The 24,985-nt window shown below is 33.0% G+C and overlaps 1 protein-coding gene across 1 annotated transcript in view; it reads right to left on the bottom strand.

Annotated features, from left to right (window-relative positions):
* Positions 1–24,985, bottom strand: part of LOC123664436 (filamin-A) — a 114,336-nt gene that overhangs the window by 74,490 nt on the left and 14,861 nt on the right. The window contains exons 2-20 of the mRNA XM_045598981.1: positions 16,104–16,400; positions 15,727–15,907; positions 15,404–15,503; positions 12,952–13,094; positions 11,955–12,178; positions 9,651–9,792; positions 8,333–8,496; positions 7,391–7,566; positions 6,862–6,974; positions 6,209–6,390; positions 5,821–6,063; positions 5,617–5,743; positions 5,105–5,525; positions 4,709–4,881; positions 4,231–4,321; positions 3,999–4,158; positions 3,597–3,769; positions 1,317–1,408; positions 137–313 (exon numbers count right to left, since the gene is read on the bottom strand). Of these exons, the coding sequence (XP_045454937.1) occupies positions 137–313; positions 1,317–1,408; positions 3,597–3,769; positions 3,999–4,158; positions 4,231–4,321; positions 4,709–4,881; positions 5,105–5,525; positions 5,617–5,743; positions 5,821–6,063; positions 6,209–6,390; positions 6,862–6,974; positions 7,391–7,566; positions 8,333–8,496; positions 9,651–9,792; positions 11,955–12,178; positions 12,952–13,094; positions 15,404–15,503; positions 15,727–15,907; positions 16,104–16,319 (3,298 nt within the window). The 5' untranslated portion in view covers positions 16,320–16,400. The remainder of the gene's footprint in view (positions 1–136; positions 314–1,316; positions 1,409–3,596; positions 3,770–3,998; positions 4,159–4,230; positions 4,322–4,708; positions 4,882–5,104; positions 5,526–5,616; positions 5,744–5,820; positions 6,064–6,208; positions 6,391–6,861; positions 6,975–7,390; positions 7,567–8,332; positions 8,497–9,650; positions 9,793–11,954; positions 12,179–12,951; positions 13,095–15,403; positions 15,504–15,726; positions 15,908–16,103; positions 16,401–24,985) is intronic.

Below are 24,985 nucleotides of genomic sequence, written 5' to 3'. Positions count from 1 at the left end.
GAAGAGAGGGGGTGGCTATATTCTTTAGTACCGTAGCCACACAATTATTAATTAAAATAAATACACAAAGTTTGCTTGTTCAATTTGAACAAATATAATAAATATTTTCACGTGCATTTTTTCCAATTTAACTCACCAGGTACATGTTGGTCATTAAAAGTGACACGGACAGAGTGCGGCCGGAGCACGCGAGGCGTGAAGGCAGCGATGTACTTGTGGCCGCCGAGCGGTCGAACCGAACTGGCCACTAGGGTTCCATTACCGCCGGATACTTCGAGCTCGAGTTGACCGGGACCGGCAGAACTCGCGTCCACTATAGAATAATATTTAAACTGAAGTTTAACAAAATTTTACAATATCTAAATGAGTTGCTAAATGTATGCGCATACTTCCGAACGACGGCACTAAAGTCAATAATTCCATTTTGTTTTCATTTCGTTACTGTTAAGACAAGATTTCTATTAAATAAAAAAATTCATGTTCACGCAAAAAATAAATGAATAGCAGTATTAACTACTTTTTTGTCTACGTGATAGTTGTAAAAAATGTTAATGACATTTCCCAGCTGAATCCCAATACCGATTATCTCGGAAATAAATGCACCAGTCCTCGTATCACCTCAGTCAAGGCAGTGTCAGTTCTTTTATTTTTTGTTTTGACTGCTATTACAAGATTCAAGTGTTTTGACTGCAATTAGCACAAAAATATAACTTGGAACGCATGACGAATATTTGTCTGTTTAGTCATTTCAGATTTCTCCACTTAGGACTTACGTTCTTCTATCTACCCGACATAGTCTATCGTATATAATCTAGAGGACTTTTGCGTTAATATTAACCTCACTATGAAAATTACTATCCCTCTCAACCACAGTGTAATATTTTACTTGATATTATTTCAGTAATAAATATAGTTTTCTAATGTTGGAAGCACTATTAAAACAAGTTATGTAGTTCAGAGTAATTATCGCTCGTAAATACAACATACAACATAATATAACATTATATATATATATATATATATATATATATATATATATATATATATATATATATATATATATATATACATATATATATATATATATACGGTTGAATTGAGTAACCTCCTCCTTTTTGAAGTCGGTTTAAAATACTTTTAACTGCAAACTTAAGATTTTTTTTATAGTAGGTAGGTTAGAAATACGTCTTGATATTTTTTTTTCAAATTTCAATTTTATAAATAATAATATAGAGTTGCAATTTCTAAAATACTACAATCTAATTTATAATAATCATCATGAAATAAAAATATTACATTTTAATAAAATTACTTACCTATAAATTCGACAGGCTGGCCGATATTTCCTTTGTAAGTAGGCTTTATAACTACTCCTCTTGCACTTTTAATGTTATCCCTTTGAATTTGTCTAAAACAAAAGCAAAAACAAATATTGCAAAAAGCCAAAAACATAAAAATACATTAATGTTAGACGAAAACTATTTAGTACATAAAGTTTAAGACATGTTGATTTAGAAAAGTATTTTAGTTTTCCAATACTTTATTCCGATTGAAATCAACATCATTTATGCACCGTAAATTGAAAGATCGACTGTTTTCAGCTCTCTGTGCTCAACTCGGCATACGTTTCGATCGGGGATTAAGTTTCATTTTTTTTTTGTTGAAATATTTGTATTCAACGTATCGTCAAATCGGTAAGCAGATTAAGGTAAAAAATATATATATACAATCGAGTCAGTAAATACAGAAATTCTGAATATTTTAATTTGAGTTGTGTTATAGTTTTAACAGCACTAATTATATACGAACTTCATAGATAGAATAAGACGTTCTTAGTATATAAGTCCCGTAACAATATCAAGGGAATTTTGGTAGTAGATAACCGTGAAGGAGAAGAGATTTTCTTGGCGATTTTCGATTTAAAATCAAAATCAAAAACAGCTTTATTCAAATAGGCCCATAAAGCATATTCGAATCGTCATTTTACAAATTAAAACTTTAAAAATAAATTATTATTTTTGTAAAAGTAAAGCTACCGCCGATTCGGAATGTAGATTCTGCAGAGAAGAAAATAGGCTAGAAACTCCACAGTTACTTTTTTGAAAAATAATATTTATATATTATACTGTGTTTTAGTACGAAACTAGTAACAAGTTGTATGAAATATAGCGTCACTAAGTCCACACATCTTTATCAACTATGTAATCCTGCACCGAATAATAAGCTTTATCTATTAATTTTTTTTTAATAAAAATTTTAAATTAATTTTGAGACAATTCTAACCAACCAATTCAACAAAGTGTTAGACTAATACATCTTTATATATACGTAATACATAAAATGAGAAATTATATATAACGCAATTGGGTTGGCTGTTGCACTAGCGGTTACGAGTTTGATATTCGCACATGTGAAATGTTTTATGGGCCGTACAAGTGTTTGTTATAGTCTGCCTCTTTGTATCAGTTTTGTGCGAATTTTGTTGAAAGATTGGATTACCAGTTCATTATTTTATATATCGATAAAGTTAGTTCTTTTACTTTACTTACGTTTTAAAGAATTTATGTTAAACCATTTTTGGTTGGTATATTTGTTCAAAGCTAGCCCGATATCGTGGCAATGAAAATTTTCTAACTTCACATGCATACGAAAAAATAACGATTCACTTTTTTTTTTAATTTAATATATTTTGGTTATACAATTTCAATTAATTAATAAACATAATTTTTTGGTATGTAAGTATTGTAATTAAATATATATCAATCTTATTTTAATTAGAATAACGACATAAATAAATAAATATCACATATTTCACAGCAGACCAATAGGGGATATCGAATGCCAATAACAGGTAAGGAATGTAGAATTTATAACGCAGACATCCCGTTGCTCCGCTCAAGTGATTTATATTTTCTTTATGGACATCTTATTTTATTTCTAGCTTTCGTTTCAATCCTACATCAGTTTCCATTTATTTATTTATAAGGACAAAGCAAATAACATAACTAGACCACGATCATACCCCTTTGGGAAACTGAACAAATTAGTTCGAAAACAAAATCTACCAGAGTTTGTACTATCTTTCAACAAACCTTTTAGATAATTGTGTTTTGTATTAATTTTCATTGCATTATAATTTCGTAAGTATATAGGCACCAAGATTTATTTTATTCCTCACAAATTTCTAAACAAGAAATAATAAATATTAAAAAAAGTTTTATCTTGACTGGTATAAAAACACGATTCATTTTTGTTTTTCAACTTCCTACTTCATCTAAAAACACAGTCGTTATGAACATCACTCAGTCGTAAATTTTAACTTTAGTATACATTTTTGTAAAAGTTTGTGGTTGTTGCCGCTCCCTTGTTAATTTTGACACTTTTAAAGAAGAACTTTAGTATTAGCCCAAATACTTATTATTAGTATAGGTTGAAATTTTTTGAACTATTATTTCATAATAAATTTGTAGCCATATTTATTTCCTTTTCCTTTATGGAAAACTAAAAAAAAAAAGTGTTTATACAAAAGCGGGCCGCGTGTCAGTTGCTTACTTATTTGAAAAGCAATTAAAGATTACCAGAGTCATATATGTTACCTGAAACGGGCGTGTGCGGCGTCCGTCTCAGTGCGGGCCCCCCCGTTCGGGTCGCGGGGGGGCCTATTGGATAAAAAAGACTGCTGTTGTTGGTGCTTCTCCTCCACGCTGCTGTATGACGAGTCTCGGACCACGTAAGAGCTTTCTCGAACTTCGCGTTTTGTAATTTCTTGCTATATTTATGACAAATAAAACATTTTTTATTTTTTTTTAATATCAAAATAGGTACGGTTGCATATTATCATCCAAACTAGGCGAACTAAGATGTCTATAAATTATTTTTCGAAGTTTATGCACAAACACGCATAAAGTTCAATACTGTGAACTATTGTTGTGTAATTTACAACTGATCATAAAAGTTTTAATATAGGGTATAATTTCGATAAAATACAGAATACATACACGACTTGTGTAGGTATCTGAATCACGCTCGTCGACCAACCGATCGAGGTGACGGTTGAAAGAGTCGCGAGAGAAGTCGCTGAACTTGTTTAGTTGCGTGTTGCGTTGCGTTTCGCGGTCCAGTGTGCTTTGTCCGTACCGATCGCCAGTTGAATCTAGACTAAAATAAATATTCTAATTTTTATATATTCAGTTACTTTTATATTTCAAACGTCAATGTCACTTTACTTACCTATTATTGCTAAACATTTTTCTAGTCGTCTCAACAGTATCCCAAGAGTCGTTTCTTGAACGATATGGTTTTCCTCCCGGATCTCCCGTGTCTGCTGTGCCTTCGATAAAAACAATCTAATTATACCAAAACATATTATACTTACACCTTAAGCTACAAAATTATTGCGATTGCGGAGTGTCCCCTCTAGAGATGTTAACTGCTTTACCTGGGTTTGAATTTAGGAAACGCAGGTTTATCCATTGCCTACACCACCCTCTCGACCTTGCCAGCGGAACCACAGGAACAACAAGTCGCTATGTGTGGAGCTTGTTCGGTGGCAGGACCTGACTCGTGTCTTACGGGGATCCGCTCCGAGTACCTTAGTTGCTTCTTACGACATCTGGTACTTGAGGGGGGCACTATTCTATCCTGCCGATGCCCCACGGCGAAATAAAATTACATATTTATACTTACAATATTAAATACTTATACTTACTTGGACTTCCATATCTTTTGACTCTATCAGTTTCTAACGAGGACAGTGGGCTACTTTGGTCAAGATTGTCTTGAGACCCGCTGTATGAGCTGTACATTTTATAGTTCGACCGCTTTTCTACCACCCTCTTTGTCGTTGTCACGGGACTGTATCGATCGATGGGACTACCGACTCTGTATCAATTAAGCAAACTATAAAATATACGTAATTTAAGGAGCATAATTATGGTTTCATTTACTATACTGAAGTTGTCAGATGTTAATTGGTGACAATTGCTAATGAATATTTTAGCACGGACGGGTCTATTAAACCATTATACGTGAGTTCATGTCAACTTAATTATTAACGCCAATTGTCTTTTCGAAGTGTTGTGTATAGTGTTCGTATATCACCTACCGATTAATTGGACTGGCCGTTCTGTTCAAAGGACTATCTTTCCTCGTTAGCGGGCTCGTCCGACCGATCGGGCTTGTAGCCCGGTATGGGCTGCTAGCTCTATATGGGCTGCTTGATCTAGTAAAATCGAGCCGTGATCCGTTGCCCAAATGTTTTGAAGTTATTGGACTCGCCGTTCTATTCCGTGAACTCTCTGAATCGTATGTTGTACTGTAATTATCTCGTTTGTTCAACCTGGCGTTGGAATACGAATCGGTGACATCGTAGGATTTTTCTTTTATATCCGAACCGAAAGAAGATTTGTAATAGTCCGTTGAATTCCGCCTCTCCTCACGGCGATCTATTGAGCTCGTACTATGCTTTGTATTCGTTTCGTATAAATTGAAATTATTGTGAGGACTTTCGGATCTCAATCTAGTCACTAGAAGTAATTGATAAGAGTAAGAAATGTTTTATTAAAAACTGTAAAAATATTTGAATCGAATTTTGAATATTAAAGAATATTTTCTTACCCGGACTAGATATTCTTGCAAAAGCTGGTGAAGGGCTAGCACTTTCGCGATGTTTTTTAGATCGTGCTCCAACTCTGAACACGTGGGGAGACCCGTGAACATCATAGCCGTTAAAGTAAATGTATAACTGTAAAATAATACATAATATCAATCTAAATATGATATTTTTCATGTAAGCAATAGTGTTAACTATTAATAACTTACTCTATGTTTTCCAGCCGCTTTGGGCATAAATGTGGCGCGATACTTTGTTGGAGACAGTTTTTCTAATGCACACATAACGCTTCTTTTATCATGAACAATGTCTAACTGCAGATCACCCTTAACTCCACAACCTGTTGTATCCAGTTCAAAGGAATGTGGCTTTAGAGGTTCAGCACCTTCCAATGCACCTGAACTAAGACGAACACCAGCAGGATCGAACACTTCACATGTGAATGGTCCACCCTGTAAAGTTAGATTTTTTTTTAATTAAAAGAATATGTTGTTTGAAATTACTAAAATGCAATTCAAAGAAATGTTGATTAAGAATGACAACTGTTTGTATTTTTTTTGAGGAAAACTCAGTAAATAAAAACAAAGATATACTTGCCTGAATATGTTCTCCCTTATAAGTTATAGCTATAGTCCAAACACCCGGTTCATCTGGCTGAAATGTAGCACTCGAGGCAGTTGTACCTGGAGCTGACGGTGGAGGATGTCGCGCCCTCAATGGCACAGCGCGACCACTTGGTGAATGGGCTGTAACATCTACGTCTTCCCTTCGTGGAGCACCTATTTTAAACAAAAAAAGATAGATTACAGAAATAATATTGTCTTTTAATCGTTCATAGTTCAAAGCAAATAATTACATAGTATAAAACAAGTCGCTTCCCGCTGTCTGTATGCTTAGATCTTTAAAACTTACACAACGGATTTTGATGCGGTTTTCTTTAGTAAATAGAGTGATTGCAGAGGAAGGTACTACTATATTGTGCATGTATAATACGTGCATAATATAGTAGAGAAACACTGATAGTTTTTGCAACCGTGCAAAGCCGGGGCGGATCGCTAGTATAATAATACAATAGTTATACTATAATCATACCATTCAATACGGTTACTTTTAACAATAAGCTATTTTTAAGACAAAACAATATTTATCACAAATAATGAATATGACAAAATCATACATAAATAGTAATAGGTATTATAATATATTTCAATACTTCGCAATTAGTTAGTGCTAAGTAGTGCAAGAGTAACCTGTGGCGCTGACTAGTACTTCAACAATGCTTCCAGCTGCACAAGGAGCCATGCCTGGTGGTGGGACCGATACCAATCTAGGTAGAACTCTAAAGAAATATCTTCCGTCCACTCTGAAATTTTAACGTTTAATAAAATGTTGTTATCAAAATTGTTACATTTGGTATGAAAGAACGTGAAATAATTATTACTGCTCTTTGCCTACCCTATTGATTTTTACATATATTTTTTTCAGTTGTAATTGCGAAATAATTGTACTTGCGAAAGCAACTAAATGGTGCTTAGTTATTTCCTTTTTTTAGCAATTGTTAAAATTTATCACCGTATACTTTCCTAATAAAATAAAATAAGAATAAATAAAATAAATAAATGTCTAAAACATATTTTTTTCTACAAATATCAATCGGCATAATATTAGGTCAAAACAATATAAACTAATAATGGAAAAATAATAATTATTATTGATCGAATTAAATCAACGGTGACATCAATTAAGAACGACGTGTAACCATTTAAGGAGACTGATTACCTGATGTCATCCACAGTAAGAATAATTTCATGCATTCCTGCATGTTCAGGAATAAATTCCCCAGCGCCTTTTGAATCTAATTTTAATCTTGATTCTTGTTCCAGTGGATTGCCAATTGATACTTTTACATCTGATATTGATAATTCATTCGTTATACTTTCCACTTTGATGTAGGTCTGGAAACGAATACGACTATTAGACAAAAGATATAATAGAATTAAACTACTATGTAGCTAATAATATAGGCCAGCCCACAGTAGAATAGCGTGGCGGATTCAGCTCATACCCTTCTCCTACCTAGAGAAAGAGGCCTATGCCAGTTGGGCTGTATCTAAATGTATCTAATAGATTATCGATTTACCACTAAATCCTGTAGTAAATTTACAGTTAATTACTCAATACCACTTAATACTGTATTACACTTTCTTTAATATATATATCTAGGTCGGCAAACAAGCGTTACCGTAGCTTATAGACATCTGCAACATCAGAAACATCGCAAGCGCTTTGCCGAACCCATCCCCAATTTACCGCAGGAGCTCTCTTTGATTCTGTTAATTCAACTATTGAGATATAAGCTTTACTTCTAATTGCGAAAAGAATTAGAACGTAAATTAGTCATTAGGCTCCGCTACATTTTAGCGAATAGTTTTGTCTTCTAATATCATATAATATTCTTATATACTTAGATGACAAAAAAAACTTTTAAAGAAAAGCACTTGAAAGTTCTTCAGTAATAGCCCGAATTCAGGCCTTTAATCGCCAGATTCGATTTACGCGTTCTATTAACTATAACGAGACATATTTGTGTACCATGATTATTTATGAACTTAACTCACGCGAGCGATACTAGTATCTAATCGCTTTTAGCGTGTTTCTTTCTGTTTTTTTTTTTATTAGAATAATATTATATTGATATATGGTATAATGAATATAACTGACTGGTTCTCCGACTCTTCCTGAGGTGGAATCAAGAGCGACTCGTAACATGTCGTGAACGGGCGGCCGTGGTGGTACGTTCCGGAACTGAGTGACCCAGGCCATTACCCCCAAATGTTCGACGTCGCTTTGACTCATATCCTTTGCAGATAGTACTGGTTGAACACCTGTGAAGATAATTAATTATTATTAGTTTCTTTGTTTTCTATTTTACGCTTTATTTGGAACGGTAATTTTCATTACTCCTATGTAGGTATTTAGGTTATATGAATATTCTATAATAATTTATCATCACCAATTTTACATTAACTTGGTCAACGATAAATATTCCAGTTGTTATTATGACAAATATAATGTATTGTATTAAAAATAATTTAACACTGCGGTACAAAACACAACACTGCGGTTTGTTATTACGCCCCTTTGATCTAAATATAAACTGCTCACTTGGGAAAATAAACGAGTAAATGTTCATTTCGGAACATTTCTGCCATGTTTCTGTTTGTACTAACAATATTTCAATGAATTTCTAAATATTATTCTATTAATATAAATTGATTATATTATTGGTTTTGTTAAACAAAATGATTGTCTCTCTGTTTGTCTATTTAAGTTACTGTTGTACAAAACTAATTAGCAAGTTTTTAATAAACATATAATAAATATATAATTAATATATAATAAATATCTTACAGCATACACAAACAGCCGTCTGTTCCCATTTTAAGCAACTTAATGCTCGTTACAGGTAACAGCCGACTGTTATAGCTAATTTTTTTTTGATAAATATACATACAAATAAGAGATATGTAAATACACATATTACACCTAGACATTGCGGGAATCGAACCCGCAACCCGCGGAACAGAAAGCAGGGCTACTATAAACTGATCCAACGGGCTGTCAAATACATCATCTATATAGTCAAAAACATTTTAATGAAGTATGAAAATTGTACTTATACCTACTTATTTAGGACTTTGATCATAGTTTATACCTGAACTAATAAATGATCCATTATGTATATAATCAGGCCACTGGATGAATTTTGAATTCTCCTTAAGTTTGGTGCCGTTTTTGATCAAATTAATTAAACTCGTGCTATAATGTATGCACCATGTTATTTTATAAATTCGTAAGTGATTTTCGCTGTCTATTAAATTTTCACAATTATGTCGTTTAAAATTCAAATTTCTGTGTGTCGTAATAGTTTTTGTACTATATAAGTATATATATAATATTAGGTATATTTCTTTTTTATTTGTGCTTTTACTTGTATCATTTTGGCATAGGCTATTTTGCTATTATCACATAGAATTACCTAATTTCTTCCCAGCATCGATAGCCATTTGACAGTTTTCTTCCCATTTTGCTGGATCACGGCGAAGTCTGCTCGGTGGCGGTGCGGGGCCACCCATCGATCTCACCAGCTCGTTAGCCACCCGACCGTCGTTCCAATCCGTCTAAAAAAAGTAAAGGTTCTGTATATACTCGTATCTTCATAAAAACAAGACGATTATCAATAATTGAGCTTATTTCTTGTTGGTTTCCGAAGACGCAAAAGTAGAAAGGATGTGAAAAGAACTGTTTTTTATACCTAAAGTATAATTATTACTGTATTTTAATAAAACGTAAAAAATAGCTACTAGTTTATACTATCGTTTATTTTTGTCAACGTTGGCATTGCCAATCTATTTGCCTCCCATTATTACATTGCCTACTCTTACACTAATTTGACCTAATGTTTTATAGGCATTTTGACGAAATATTGCTAGCTAACTAAAAGTAGCTAATAAATTTATGCCTCTCAGCAAGCGAAACAAAACAATTAGCTACTACCAACAGAATTAGGTTCGCCAAAAGTTTATAAGTCCGTTATTATTTACGATGTGTGTTGCTTATCCCGGAATAGAGCTTTTGGTCTACAAATAAAAAGAGATAGTTAATATATTATCGTTTGAAAAAAAAACAAACAGTCTATATATTTTATAATAAAATATTTAGTTCTACATATGTAAATGTTAGATACATATAAACGTATACGTACTAATCTGTAGATAATAATAATTAAGGAATAATAACTAAATAAAATGTTATATACTCGATGTAAATGTGTGAAAATGTTTGGAAACCTAAAATAATTAATCTAAGAGACATCATATTACAACAGCCTGTTTGTAATATTTTCATACATTTTAATTACATTTTATAAAGGAATTCGCTAATCATTAAATTTTTTTGACATTACATATATTTGTATGCCGCGTTGGCACAACGGTCACAGCCATAGATTGTGCATGTTGCGCTGGCGGTGGCGGGTTCGATCCCCGCACATGACAAACATTTGTATTGGCTATACAGATGTTTGCCGTGGTCTGAGTGTTTGTGCAGTCCTTGTGGGTCTCCCCACCGTGTCTCGCAGAGCACGTTAAGCCGTCGGTCCCAGTTGTTATCATGTACACCTGATAGGTCACCAACCCGCCTGTCCAGCGTGGTGACTATGGGCAAAACACATGAGTTCACGCCATTTTTGGCGTTAAGAATGGCTTTATATGGTTTCGTTTGTGTGTGAATCAAGTCGCATTACGAATACAGTTTTAAATAATTCTTCGTAAGTATGATTTGTAATGATTCATAACGGATTATGAGTCAGTTTAAGTTTAAATTTTTTAAAACTGTGTTTTCAAATTTTTTATTCACGTGTGAAAAAACATCGTTCAATTTAAGTAATTATAAAAAAGATATTTGCATGTGTAACTATTTTATATAATGCTAATAACTTTATTATAGTATTAAATAATAATAATAGCCTTCAAAAATTAATTAACTGTTAAAAAAATTATGTACATTTATATTCGTGTGCAATTCAAATTATGCGTTCAATAACGCTTTAATTAGATGAATGCTAATTGTGTTCACGAATGCACTAATTTAAGTATTTTGATTTTTTGGTTAAATTTTATCAGATCATAGTTACTAAATATTGATTGTGGCAATCCGTAACATCCGTAATCTCGCAGTGGAGTAGCATGGTGGATTAAGCTACGATTCCTCTCCTAGGTGGAGAATATCAGGCATATGCCTGGCAGTAGGATATTACAGGCTGAATCGTGATTGTGGCAATTGTATTTAGGAAATCGCGAATACATTTTGCAAGATTTTGTCTACTGATACTATACAATATTAACATTGTTATAAATATATATCGTATTAAATAATATATATTTATTCTGTCTAATATAATTGTGTTTGTTAGCAAACGAAAAAAACCGAGTTCAATTACATCGAAAAGTCAATGTAAGTAGACGAAAAAGATTAACAAACGTACTAGTCGTCACTACGATTTTCGGGGAATCCCCTCGATTTCTCTGGGATTCCATCATCAGATCCTGGTTTCCTTATCATACTTGGGATACCATACACTTGGGATATCTCCTTTCCAACAAAATAAAAATTATCAAAATCGGTTTATAAACGAAGAAGTTATCCGCGAAAATACATAAAATATATATATACGGTTGAATTGAGTAACCTCGTCCTTTTTTGAAGTCGGTTAAAATAGAGTAGGTACATATAAATAACAACAAAAGTGAAATATCCTAAAAAAGACATAATTATTTCTCACCGTAAAATTTGTAATAGGCCTTTCAAGACGAGAGTTAACCCATTCTAAAGTTGATTTAACGCCAGCAGCATCTGGTTTCATAAAGTAGGATAAATACGTCATGCCGGATAGCTCGTCAAGCCAAGGTGATGCCAAATAATCGGGCTCTAAGACCATGGGCACATCCAGTTCTCTATGTGCTAGTTTCATTGCTCTTCTACAGTTTTCGATTGCTTCGTGTCGATCTGAAAATAATATTAAATTTGTATATTATATAAAACTAATGAAAATTATTTCTTTTTTCACATACAATTATATTTTTGTTCCCTCAACTCAACAAAATAGGCAAGATAATCTAAGAAACCCAACTTAAAAAAACCAGCTGATTCGTAATTCTTTGTATAACTTTCAATTTGTGTTTCCGTTGGTTTCCGTTGGGTTGGTATATTTCTCTTTTTACAGAAGTATCTCAAACAATGATAATAGTAAACAAAGTGGCTTACAAATATCCATAAAAAAGATAAACATAATCAATCTAAGATCGGAGGTGTAACCAAATATTCAGTAAGATGATACATTATATGTAGGTATATGAAACGTATTAAATGTGAGGTACTTTAAGCATCTCTATTCAATAATCAATTAGGTATGCTCACAAAAGGCATAAACAGAATAAGGAAGAGATACCGCGATAAAATAGAAAATTAATCAATCATCGTTTGACGTGAGATTGAAAAGCATTTATGTAGAGAATAATTAATTCCCTAAAGGAGGCTCTGTCTGTATTATCACCCGTCTGTAGAAGGAGGGTTAATTTGTTTAAATAAAATATTAATGCTATAATATCGTCTCGAAGAAAATATACACAATTTAAATATTTTCATTATCACAAGTGACTTTTGTGTAAGAAAAACAATACTGTCTATGTAAGTGGAGCACCACTTGAAAATAATTTCAGTTTAACTTAAAACCGAAAGGTGAGTTTTGTGGGTCAATTTAAGAATAAATGAATACTAACTAAGTTCCTTCCAATTAGGGAAGATTCCAGGCTTGCAGTAGTCGATGAGAGCAGATAGAAGTACACCGCTATTCCAGTCAGTAGTGAGGTTCCCGACACGACATTCTGGTAGCGCGGCCTGGAGCCATGAGAGCATGAGTTTTCTGAAATAAAACAATATCTAAGATAATTGTTAGCCCAGCTGATGTAAAAAAAATCAATTAGTTATTTCAATAAAGAGGGAAGTCACAGAAAGTTTCTTCAAATAACTTTTAAGCGATGAGGATAAAATAACTTATTTGAAACTATTTTTTTTGTATCTGTAAATAAATAAATAACAAATACTACATTTTTTTTCGATAAACATACTCATAAATAATACATAAATAAATAAATATATATATTACACCCAGACTCGGGGTGGGAATCGAACACACAACCCCCGGAGTAGAAAGCACTACAAACTGAGACAACGGGCTAGTCAAAATATTAAATTTATATTAATAGTGAGTAATTTTAATAATATTTGTATATTATTTTCTGCTATATTACGAGAAATATTTACTTTATTCATACTTAAAAAGAGATAAAATATTAGAATTTTGGTTTTTGAATAAATTAATCTCAAGAGCATGGAATTTTAAGAAAAAATTCATTTGACAAAAATTGTCTTTTGCATTTACACTAAGTACATGATCCCCGAATATGAGCGCCCAACTGTTTAATTGGTTTCGATTGGTTTTGTAACAGCAATGTGTGATGAAAGTTTCCTTATAAGACATATTAGGATGTAATAAATATTGCAATCGTAGGTTTTGGCGTCAGCGCGGGCGCGCCTCGCTGAATGCCCGGTATCGCAATGCGCCGGCGCTGTAGTGTGAGGCTGTTAACAGTTATCTACGAGTAGTTATAGCCGCTTTTTAGTTTTACAATCTTGTTTTATAGCAGATTATTTTAAAACGGTGGGTGACTTTACTAGCAAAATAAGAAAAAGTATTAGCAATAAATATTTCTGAAGTATTAAAAATGTATTTCGTCAAACATAATTTAATTTTGAATAAATTATTCAGTAAATTATTTAGTGATTCATTAGTATATCTAAAGGACTTGTTGTCTACATTTTAAGCGTCCATTTAGGTAAAGCCTGATTTTAAATGAAAATCTAGTAGAATCCGACTGTTGCATAAATATTTAAAACTCATTTTTCTTTATATACGAGTAGATTTATAGTATTTTTAATAGTTCAATTCTCGATACATTTGTATTATAAAAACAAATCAACCTCCCACATAAAAATATTTACACTATTGTAATACTAAACAATACACATTTCTAAGGATCGAGTTGAAAATGACGAATTGTTGTAATTCGTTGAAATACGATTCTTTAATTTGTTATATATAGTTTATTATAGAGATGCCACGAATATTCGGCAATTATTCGGTATTCGGCTATTCGGCCTCTTTTTTTCGCTATTCGGTATTCGGCCGAATATGGTTAACTTTTTGGCCAAATACCGAATAGCAATTTTTTTAATTCCTACTAACTGTTTTTCTGCGACTTCGCGTAAATTATAGCCCATGTCCTTTCTAAGGCTCTAGAGTATCTGTGTACCAAATTTCATTTAAATCGGTTCAGCAGTTTGGGCGCGAAATCGTGATAAACAGATTTACTTCCTTATTTATGATAAAATACAGTAAGGATTACCAAATAAATTAAGAAAAATCTCGAAATATTACTCACAAAGATATTTATTTAACCAAAAAAGAACTAACAAATTAATATTTAAAATCTACCAATGGTAAGAAACAAACACAACAAACAAACTGCCAGTTTATTGTCATCACTATAAATTTCATAATAGTTCCAAATAGGCGATTTCTTATTAAATTGATTCATTTTGCTTTTCTCGAAAAAACGGTGATATTTCTTATGGTAATCAATCACATTAAATGTTATATTTTAGTCTACGGTAAGTACGACGCATCAACGACCAACAAATAAAGCAGGTTGTAACACGACCGCGAAGTACGTATTACTTCAGTGATGCAAGTTTAAACTCGTACGGTGACGAGTTGTGTCTTGTCGCCCGCGAAAAGTACTAAGTGTGGCCGAATATTCGGCTGCCGAATGTTCGGCGCTTCGGCCAAGAGCCTCGCCGAACATTCGGTATTCGATATTCGGCCAAATTACTATTCGTGGCATCTCTAGTTTATTACATAAAATAATTTGTTAATCACATAATTTACATTTTTTTATAATTTGTTTTACTATGTACGGTATAATTGAACTGATATGTCAACACAAGACAATCTTCAAAAGTTCGAGTTAAGCTATACGGAACCAAAGCTCGTGAGATATACATGGAAAGAAGAGTGCATGAACGGAACAAATGGACGGACAGTGTGATGTTTCCGTTGGGGCACAAAGTTACGGCATTCAAAAAATTGTTAGTAAAATATTTTAATTTTACCTGGGTGGGAATTTGCTCCTGCCGATTTGGTAGCGAACGATTAGTGACCAAATAAGTCCCAAAATGAGTTTTAAGTTTCCATTTACGATATCCACGTTTCCTAAAAATAAAAAATATAAGGAAATGAAATAAAGGTTAAAATATATATTTAAATTAAGTAAATTTTTCTATGTTAAACTTTCAAAGTATAAACATTATAAACTCTCGATAATTACCGATATCGGCGACGTTGCAGACGTCATGGTCACGTAAGTCCCCATAAAATTAAAAGTGTCAAAATTTTCACTAATCGTTTTTATCAAATAAAAAAAATGTTTTTGTACCTATATTAACAAGCTTAACGCCATCGTCTTCGATGGCCTGTAAAGCGGTGGTAACGTTTTCCAGTTTATGATGCTGATTGGTAGGATTTGAACTCCAACCTTTCAACCTTCTTCCCTGTAGCGCTTCTACCAAAGAACACAACACCGTTCCATCTCGTAAGTCTTCTACTAAGTCAATTACCTAAACAAATAAGAAATATTGTGACATTATTGTTATTCATAGTGTAAATACCAACAGTTCACTGCTTTAATTTTTTTTAATACAATTAAATGTACATTAGTCTCGTTATTGAAAATCAAAGACTAATCCAACCTTTTTTTTGTGTTATATAAACAGTTTATTTTGAAATAGTTTTCGATAAATCAATTACTGTTACCTTTATATTCATAGGCTTTAAGTTTTCGTTGACCCAATTTCGGAATGTGTTCGCTTGGATTTCAACCCAAAGGTCTTCGTGGCCCTTAATTGCCATGGCTTTCGCCGCGGTACCCTCTGGACTCCTTGCTGCTAGACCAGCTTGTGTGATCCGACCTGCAGACCCTTCAGGAGTGTGGGCTTTCACACCCTGGTGTGTGACTCTAACACCATCCATGTTGTTATGTTAGTTGCCAAAAATGCTATCCAAGCCCTTTTTCATTACTTCAGTCATTATTAAACTGCTAATCTGCAGCATCTGAAATAAATGATTACGTAATTAAATTTAATAATTTTGTATGTTTAATGACATAGTCGTTATTATACATTTTGGATGCCTAATGAACAAAACATATAATAAGAACTTTAATAAATGTGAAGGTACCATTAATTACTGCATAAAAATATGTGTTATTCTATATATGTTTAGAGGCAAAATTAGTTCTAAAATTATACAAAAAGAACGCTATATAAAATAGAAAATAGAAATTTATAGAAAACGGTTAACTGAACTGAAAATTACTAGAGGTTCATGTGTTTAGTGTTTGTTAATAAGGATAAAGTTTTTAAGCTTATGAAGCTAGAGAGAGGAGTTAATTGAATTTATTTAAAGCCAATTAACTCCGTGTAGTTTGTAGTATATGGAGGTAGCCATAATAATAATAATAAATTCTTTATTAGACCAAATACTTTACAATTACATAAACCATCGAACTGCGTGACAGTTCATTGGCGGTAAACCGTAATATAATAATATCGATGAATTCCTATAGATCTGCCTACAAAGCATAGATCTCAACAATAAATTCGAGGTTTCTAAACCGGGATAGTAGCGTTCAATTCTATGGTACAAAAGTTGTTCAAATTCATTTCATGTCCCGCACTAAAGAAGTCATAAGAAAACCTACACGCCTTTAGAGAAATTCAGAAAAATATATATTTACCAATAAAATAAAACGTAGTGGAGCGGCATATTAAATTAAATTTAAACCTTTTGCCTTAGTAAAAGACACCTTAGAGTATTTAATCGGGGCTATTTTCATATTTCTTGTTCTTATCCTCCTTATTAGAAGTTAATGAGTGAAATCACACTGTATGTATTACTTTGTATATTTTATCGTATAAAAAAATGTACGTTTTATATCATTATTTATACTAACTCAGATGAGATTCAGATTGCTTCTTATATCTTTCAATTCATTTTTGCCGATTTTCGTCTAAGATCGTGCAATATCAAAAGACAACGTTGCTTTTGAGCAATACATAGCAAAGGGCACGCAATATGTTGCGTACCCTTTGTATTGCTTTGGTGGAAATATCATTTAGTAATAATCTACAATTAAAACTTTTCATGATTACAGAATAAACGATTAGAAAACTTTTAGGAACATTATTAAAAAAATAAACAACCAATATTATAAACTAAATACTGAAGTTATTTTATTTATAAATAGTCATAGTTTAAGTAGCAAAAAATGTACAGATCTTTAAAATTAAAAAAAAAACAGCGGTGGCTTAAAATATATATTTCTTTGAAGTGAAAATTCTTAGAATCCTTGTGATTTGAAACTCGATGAAACGAAAATACGCCACGATAAAGAAACAAAGACATAAATGTATAGAAGAGAATGAGATAGAATACATTACTGCTCAAAACGCGTATGCGACGTGCTTTGCATGGCGCTTACGACCTTTTTCACGAGCAACAATTATCGTCGACAGAAAAATCGCAACGACCTACCTTCCTACGACTTTTCATAAGTTTCACTTGTGCTGTGTGTATTACACACACTCTTTATTTATTTAAATTATTGTTACCTAGATGACCGAGCTTAGCTCGGTATTTTTTTAGTAAATCGTGTTTTAAGGAAATCATATTTAAATACGATTTACATATATCTTACCGACATTATAACACAAAAATATGAACTATTCTTTTTTTAATATATATAGACAGGAATTAGATGCGTTGATAAAGGGCTCCCAACAATAGTTTTTTTCACACAAAAGAAAGAACTTGAATAAAAAGGTAAAAAATCAAACTGGAGATATTTCGATTTTTCTCTGAATGTTCTCTTTTCGGGACGACCTGAGCTATTATAATCTTATAGGTAGTGGTAAAATTTGCCTTCGTATTCTAATGGTATAAAAAACGATAAATTACTTTTGAATTTATCCTCAACGTCGAATCACTTTGGAAGGAGTGCCTTTAATTAAAAATGTTGATAAACTTTTTTTGTATAGTATTAAATTTCGCTTGAAAAAAAACATTTTGAACCATAAAAATATGGAAAATTTCCATTAAAATGTTAAAAATATTGATATATCTGGTAGTATAAATCCAAAATCAAAACGAAAATTTTTAAAAATAAATCAATGTTTAAGGCACGATTTCAAGGAAGCGGCTTGTTTTACATTAATTTACTAAGAAACCTTTTTTCTAGGAAATTAAATTTCCTTAAAGAATATGCATCGTTCAAATTTTTTCAGATTCATAATTGACAAGTTTTGAGTAAAAAAATGCTATTAATTTAAAAAAAACCTATGGTCGTAACGATATATTATTAAGGGCGCAAACTTTCACGACAATCTTTTTTATCATCATGAATGATATTTTCACAGTATATTCATCAAAAAAAAAGTTTTTTTGGCCCAGTCTAAGATATATACAAGGATTGCTCGTTTAAAGATATTAGATTTTAGAGAATTACAGATACAGGCACCATTTTTATTGTTAATAGTTCGATAATTCGATACTTTAAACGACCTCTGCGGTAATGTGTGAATCGTGCTGCTCGTCAATGCCAGCGACGTGGGTGCTAAGAGTTTTCAGCAGATTTATGACATATTGTCACTTACGTCATGATTGATGACGCCATTTTTAATGTAGTGTGAACAGTTTGAAATTCTTTGAATGGAATTTGTTTTATACAGTACATCTCGTCATCTTCTTAGGATTTGAATCGTTATAAAGAAAGTCACTGCAAGTCAATGCACTTATGTGCTTCATATTAATAATTTTTAGATTCTCATTATTAGTTCCTGGCGTAAAAACCTTATTATGACGGACTATTGAGACAAATTTTGTAGTGTACCATGAAAGTGGCAACAGTATTTATTAAAAAAGCGTAACGACACATTTTATGTGTATAGATGAGAACTAAAATGAAAATTAAATCAATAAACACTTTCAATATTTTAGTGTCTGTTAAACCATTTACAACGAAAATCTGAAACTCTTCGATAGAAAATACAGAGCCATAATAAAACAGATAAAAGTGGTCCAATAAATTTTAGAATAGTAAATAAGGCAAAAGATATAAAATGTAACATAAAACTCCCATAGACTTAAAACAGGTGGGTCCGTACTCTTTGGATTGCCTCTTTTAGGACTTCTTGTCGAAATCAATATTGCCCTTCTAAAAACTTCCCCTCCTTATTGCGAAGCCGTGAAAATATCCACTTAAAATAAAATTATGTATATACGAGGTGCCTTTTAAGAGAATTCATTATCTTGCAGATTTCATTTGAGAGATCTAATTACTTTTAAAATGAATGTAGCAAGGAATCTTTTTAATTCGTGAAATATATTTATTATATACATTTTTTTAATGTATAAAATAAGATCTACTAACTTGTAAAGGTTCATTGTTCTTAAATCGTCTTGGCCACAATGTCTCCTGCAGTTGATTTAGCTAGTTGGTCTGTTACTAGTGGGTAAAGGTTCGCCCTTATATAAAATCGGATTGGACCACGGTTCGATGCGGTCGAAGGACTATTTCAATAATGTACATATTTCATTCTAATATTCCCTCAACGGCACATATAAGATGAGTCATAATAGGTATACTGAAAGATAATCATAAGTGATAGATGCTATTAACTTAACTCTGTGATCATCTAATAACGAAACATCTAGACTATTTAAATTAAGTCAACATTTTGATTTTTTACTAAATATTCAAAATCTGGGGATAATTAAACAGTATACGTGTTCGTTTACTAATTTTCACTCAATCAAGATCACAATTCAGCTTGCAGATACCATCCCACTCACAAGAATTACAACTTATATTCTTTTAAATAATTTTCTTAAGAATAATAGAAATATGACTACTAGAATAGCAATTTTTCTATTTTTAAAAATGAGTAAAAAATACAAGACCTCATATAGAACCGCTTTTGGCTTAATAATTTACGATTCAGCCTGGAACATGAATTTCTGGGCATAAGCCTCTTTCTCCAAGTATGAGATGGATAGGAGCTTAATCCACCGCGCTACTGTAACGATCGCTATCAGATACATGTGATAACAAACAGGACCGACAGCTTAACGTGCTCCTCGGCACGGCGATAGAATCCACAAGGATGAACATCCAAACCGGAAAAAACTATTATTACAAATACAGTATTTGTAAAAATCTATCCCGAGCGGGAATCTATCCCGCCAACCACCGATGTTTTAGGCATGTACATAGCATATGCACCATTACTCCAGAGCGATAGTTTGTCTCTCGTTTTATCTAAAATTCAAGTAAATAATTATCATTACGTTTGAAATACTTAAGCGTTTATAATTAAACAATTCTCTTCGTAGAAATATGAAATTGCCTCTTAAGTACAATTAAATTTTACGCTTCGAAGACTGTTCTCCAGATTTTTTCGCATTATTATAATCGTGTTTGCCCGCAAATGAAAAAAAAAACCGATGACAAGTAATATAACATAAGTAGAAATAGTCAAGCAAATACGTGCTATCAAAGATTACTCAAAAAGTAGTCATCAGAACGCCATCAAATGGGACAACAAGACGAGCAGGCGCTTTCGATTAAAACAATAATCATCAAAATTATTTATAAAGAATAAACTGCTACCCTAATTCATAATACAGCTCACTACGTTATAGAAGACTAGCTGGTACCCGCGACTTCGTCTGCGCAGGATTAGTAAGTACTTCGAGTAGCTTATTATCTTCTCAATATCCATATCTATAATAATAATATATATAAAAGCGAAAGGTCACTCACTCATCACGAAATCTCCGAAACTATAACACCTACAAACTTGAAATTTGGCAGGTAGGCTCCTTATAGGACGTAGACATCCGCTAAGAACGGATTTTATGAAACTCGACCCCTAAAGGGGTAAAACGGGGGTTGGAAGTTTGTATGAAAGTCCTATGTTTTTGAAGTAAGAGACCTGAAATTTAAAATGTATGCTCTATAGATGGTGAGAAAGTGTCCAAATAATGTATCTTTAGAAATCAACTCCTTTTTGGGGTTGAAACGGGGGATGGTACGTTGACTCACTGATCACGAAATCTCCGAAACTATAACACCTACAAACTTGAAATTTGGCAGGAAAGCTCCTTATAGGACGTAAACATCCGCTAAGAACGAATTTTACGAAAATCGACCCCTAAGGGGGTAAAACGGGGGTTGGAAGTTTGTATGAAAGTCCTATGTTTTTGAAGTAAGAGACCTGAAATTTAAAATGTATGCTCTATAGATGATGAAAAGGCGTCCAAATAATGTATCTTTAGAAATCAACCCCTTTTTGGGGTTAAAATGGGGGATAGTAGGTTGACTCACTGATCACGAAATCTCTGAAACTATAACACCAAAAACTTGAAATTTGGCAGAAGGGCTCTTTATAAAACGTAGACATCCGTTAAGAACGGATTTTACGAAACTCGACCCCTAAGGGGGTAAAACGGGGGGTTGGAAGTTTGTATGAAAGTCCTATATTTTAGAAGTAAAAAACTTGAAATTTAAAATGTATGCTCTATAGATGATGAGAAAGCGTCCAAATAATGTATCTTTAGAAATCAACCCCTTTTTGGGGTTAAAACGGGGATGGTAGGTTGACTCACTGATCACGAAATCTCCGAAACTATAACACCTACAAACTTGAAATTTGGCAGGTAGGCTTCTTATAGGACGTAGACATTCGCTAAGAACGGATTTTACGAAACTCGACCCCTAAGGGGGTAAAACGGGGGTTGGAAGTTTGTATGAAAGTCCTATGTTTTTGAAGTAAGAGACTTGAAATTTAAAATGTATGCTCTATACATGGTGAGAAAGTGTCCAAATAATGTATCTTTAGAAATCAACCCCTTTTTGGGGTTAAAACGGGGGATGGTACGTTGACTCACTGATCACGAAATCTCTGAAACTATAACACCTACAAACTTGAAATTTGGCACGAAAGCTCCTTATAGGGCGTAGAGATCCGCTAAGAACGGATTTTACGAAACTCGACCCCTAAGGGGGTAAAACGGGGGGTTGGAAGTTTGTATGAAAGTCCTATGTTTTAGGAGTAAAAGAAATTTAAAATGCATGCTCTATAGACAGCGAGAAGGTGTCCAAATAATGCATCGTAATCTATATATATAAAAGAGAAAGGTCACTGACTCACTCATCACGAGAACTTAATAACCGCTGGACGGTCCATCCATCCAGGATGGACAGAGATGAGGCAGGGAGGTAGATTATAGTTAGTTGACGTCCGCTAAGAACGGATTTTGCGATATTCCACCGCTAAGAGGGTTTAATTAGGGTTGATAGTTTGCATGCAACATATACAGCCTGAAAATAAAACTAAAAAGTGGTGTATAGAGAGGTTTTATAAAAATAACTATTAAATTATACTAAATTGTGCCTTTTAAAAAGTTACTCAGTTTGATAAGCATTTCAAGTGACTGAAATAAAAAAATAATTTGCGTTAAACATCTTAATAGTAATGCATAATATCTTCATAACCACGCGGACGTAGTCGCAGGCGACAGTTAGTGTATTATAAAATAAAGTCCCCAAAAGTATATGTGAAAGATTCCTTCAAAATGTACTGAACGGATTTTCATGCGATTTCACCAATGGAGAGAGGGCTTGGAGAAAAAGGTAGGTTTACGGAATGGCTAAGCCGATTTCGATAATAGTTTCACTGGAAGTTTGCCGGGAAAACTTTGTGACACACTGATTTCTACGCGGGCGAAGCCGCGGGCACAGCTAGTTTATAATAAAATTCATCAAAATTGTTTCTGCGACATAAAAATCAATTTATCACTACCAAATGTGTATTAGAAATATATTATCAATTTTTATTATATTTATGGTTCACTGTTTTTGCGAACATGACTTACTATATGTTGTCGCGGACTTTTTTGTAGGACTAATTAAGATAAACATTTCTCTTATATATTATATACGTGCTAACTCTATACAGTATATATATATATATATATATATATATATATATATATATACACGGTCGAATTGAGTAACCTCCTCCTTTTTGGAAGTCGGTTAAAAATGTGTTTATGTCCGCGTGGGTATAACTGAGTTCAAATCAGACTACCGATAAATATTAATGTGAATATTCTATTAAAGCGAATCACTGTGGGCAGAGTATTTGTATCGACGTCATTTCTATTTTAGTTAATACTCGTAATGATTATCAATTGACAATGTCTTTGCCTTAGACGGCCTGGTTATGATTCGAGAGATAATGGAGCGTAGAAAACTTTATGTGTAAGTTATAATTATAGATATTTTTAATTATTATATTTTGGTTGAAACAATTTATATTAAATCTCGATTAATTTATACTTTATTTCGTCAAAGCAGTAAATTTGACAAATTTAATATAATTATTTTTGGACAAAATCTATGATGTGATTTATATAGTACGTGTAACAATATTTTTTCGACATTCTTAGCATACCTTTTAACAATTTTTCTTGGATAAAGAAATTTGAAACCGCGACCAACAACTGATACACGTATTTGTTAACTTGCACACCCGACTCTGGGACCCATATACGTAATCTCATATAATTTAACCTTATAAGGCTAGCGCATTTAAATGAAGGTATTTATTTAAAATGGCAATTAATCATCTTATATGGTTAACTGGTCTTTGTACAGCAAACGAACATCCCGACTCATGAGACAAGACTTGCATTTAAAATATAATTTATATTTATTTTATCTTTATGATAAATGGAGTAATTCTAATAGTGATAATCTTAATTTCTACTTAAAACTGTCCAAAAAAATAAAACCGTATAATATTTTTTTAATCTGTTCAGTAGATACAAATCCACATAATTTGCGCATAAAAAAATATATTTATTATATTGCAATAACCTATATATAGGTTGATTTACGAAGGTACCTTTGTACGAAAATTGTGCGGATGGAAGAGTATGAAATTTCGTTTACTTATAGTTTATAACTTTTCGTTTACTTATAGTTTTCACTTCACTTCGAAGATTCCGCAATGCTTGAAGACAAAAGTTTTCGAGCAATGCGTCCTGCCTGTGTTAACATACGGAGCCGAGACGTGGACACTGACGAAGGGACTGGTCCACAAGTTTAAAGTCGCTCAACGTGCAATGGAACGGGCTATGCTTGGGGTCTCTCTCAAAGACAGGATTAGAAATGAGACTATCCGCGAGAGAACGAAAGTAACCGACATAGCCCACAGAATTAGCAAGTTGAAGTGGCAGTGGGCTGGTCATCTGTGTCGCTGGACCGATGGCCGTTGGAGTAGACGGGTCCTAGAGTGGAGACCGCGACTTGGCAAACGCAGTGTGGGACGTCCTCCGGCCCGTTGGACCGACGATCTACGTAAGATTGCCGGTGTAGGCTGGATGAGGATTGCGGAAGACCGGGATGTGTGGCGCGAACTTGGGGAGGCCTATGTCCAGCAGTGGACTGCGATAGGCTGAAGTGTATAGTTTATATAGAGAAGGAGTGCCAGAATGCTAATACCTTTTTTTTAAATATGCATAAAAATATATTAAATCAATAAAAAACCATTACACACACCATCATGTATTTG

Source organism: Melitaea cinxia, chromosome 2, assembly GCF_905220565.1.
Source record: "Melitaea cinxia chromosome 2, ilMelCinx1.1, whole genome shotgun sequence".
Taxonomy (NCBI): Eukaryota; Metazoa; Arthropoda; class Insecta; order Lepidoptera; family Nymphalidae; genus Melitaea; species Melitaea cinxia.
Note: the sequence above shows the minus strand (reverse complement) of the source record. Positions and strands in the feature narration are given on the sequence as shown.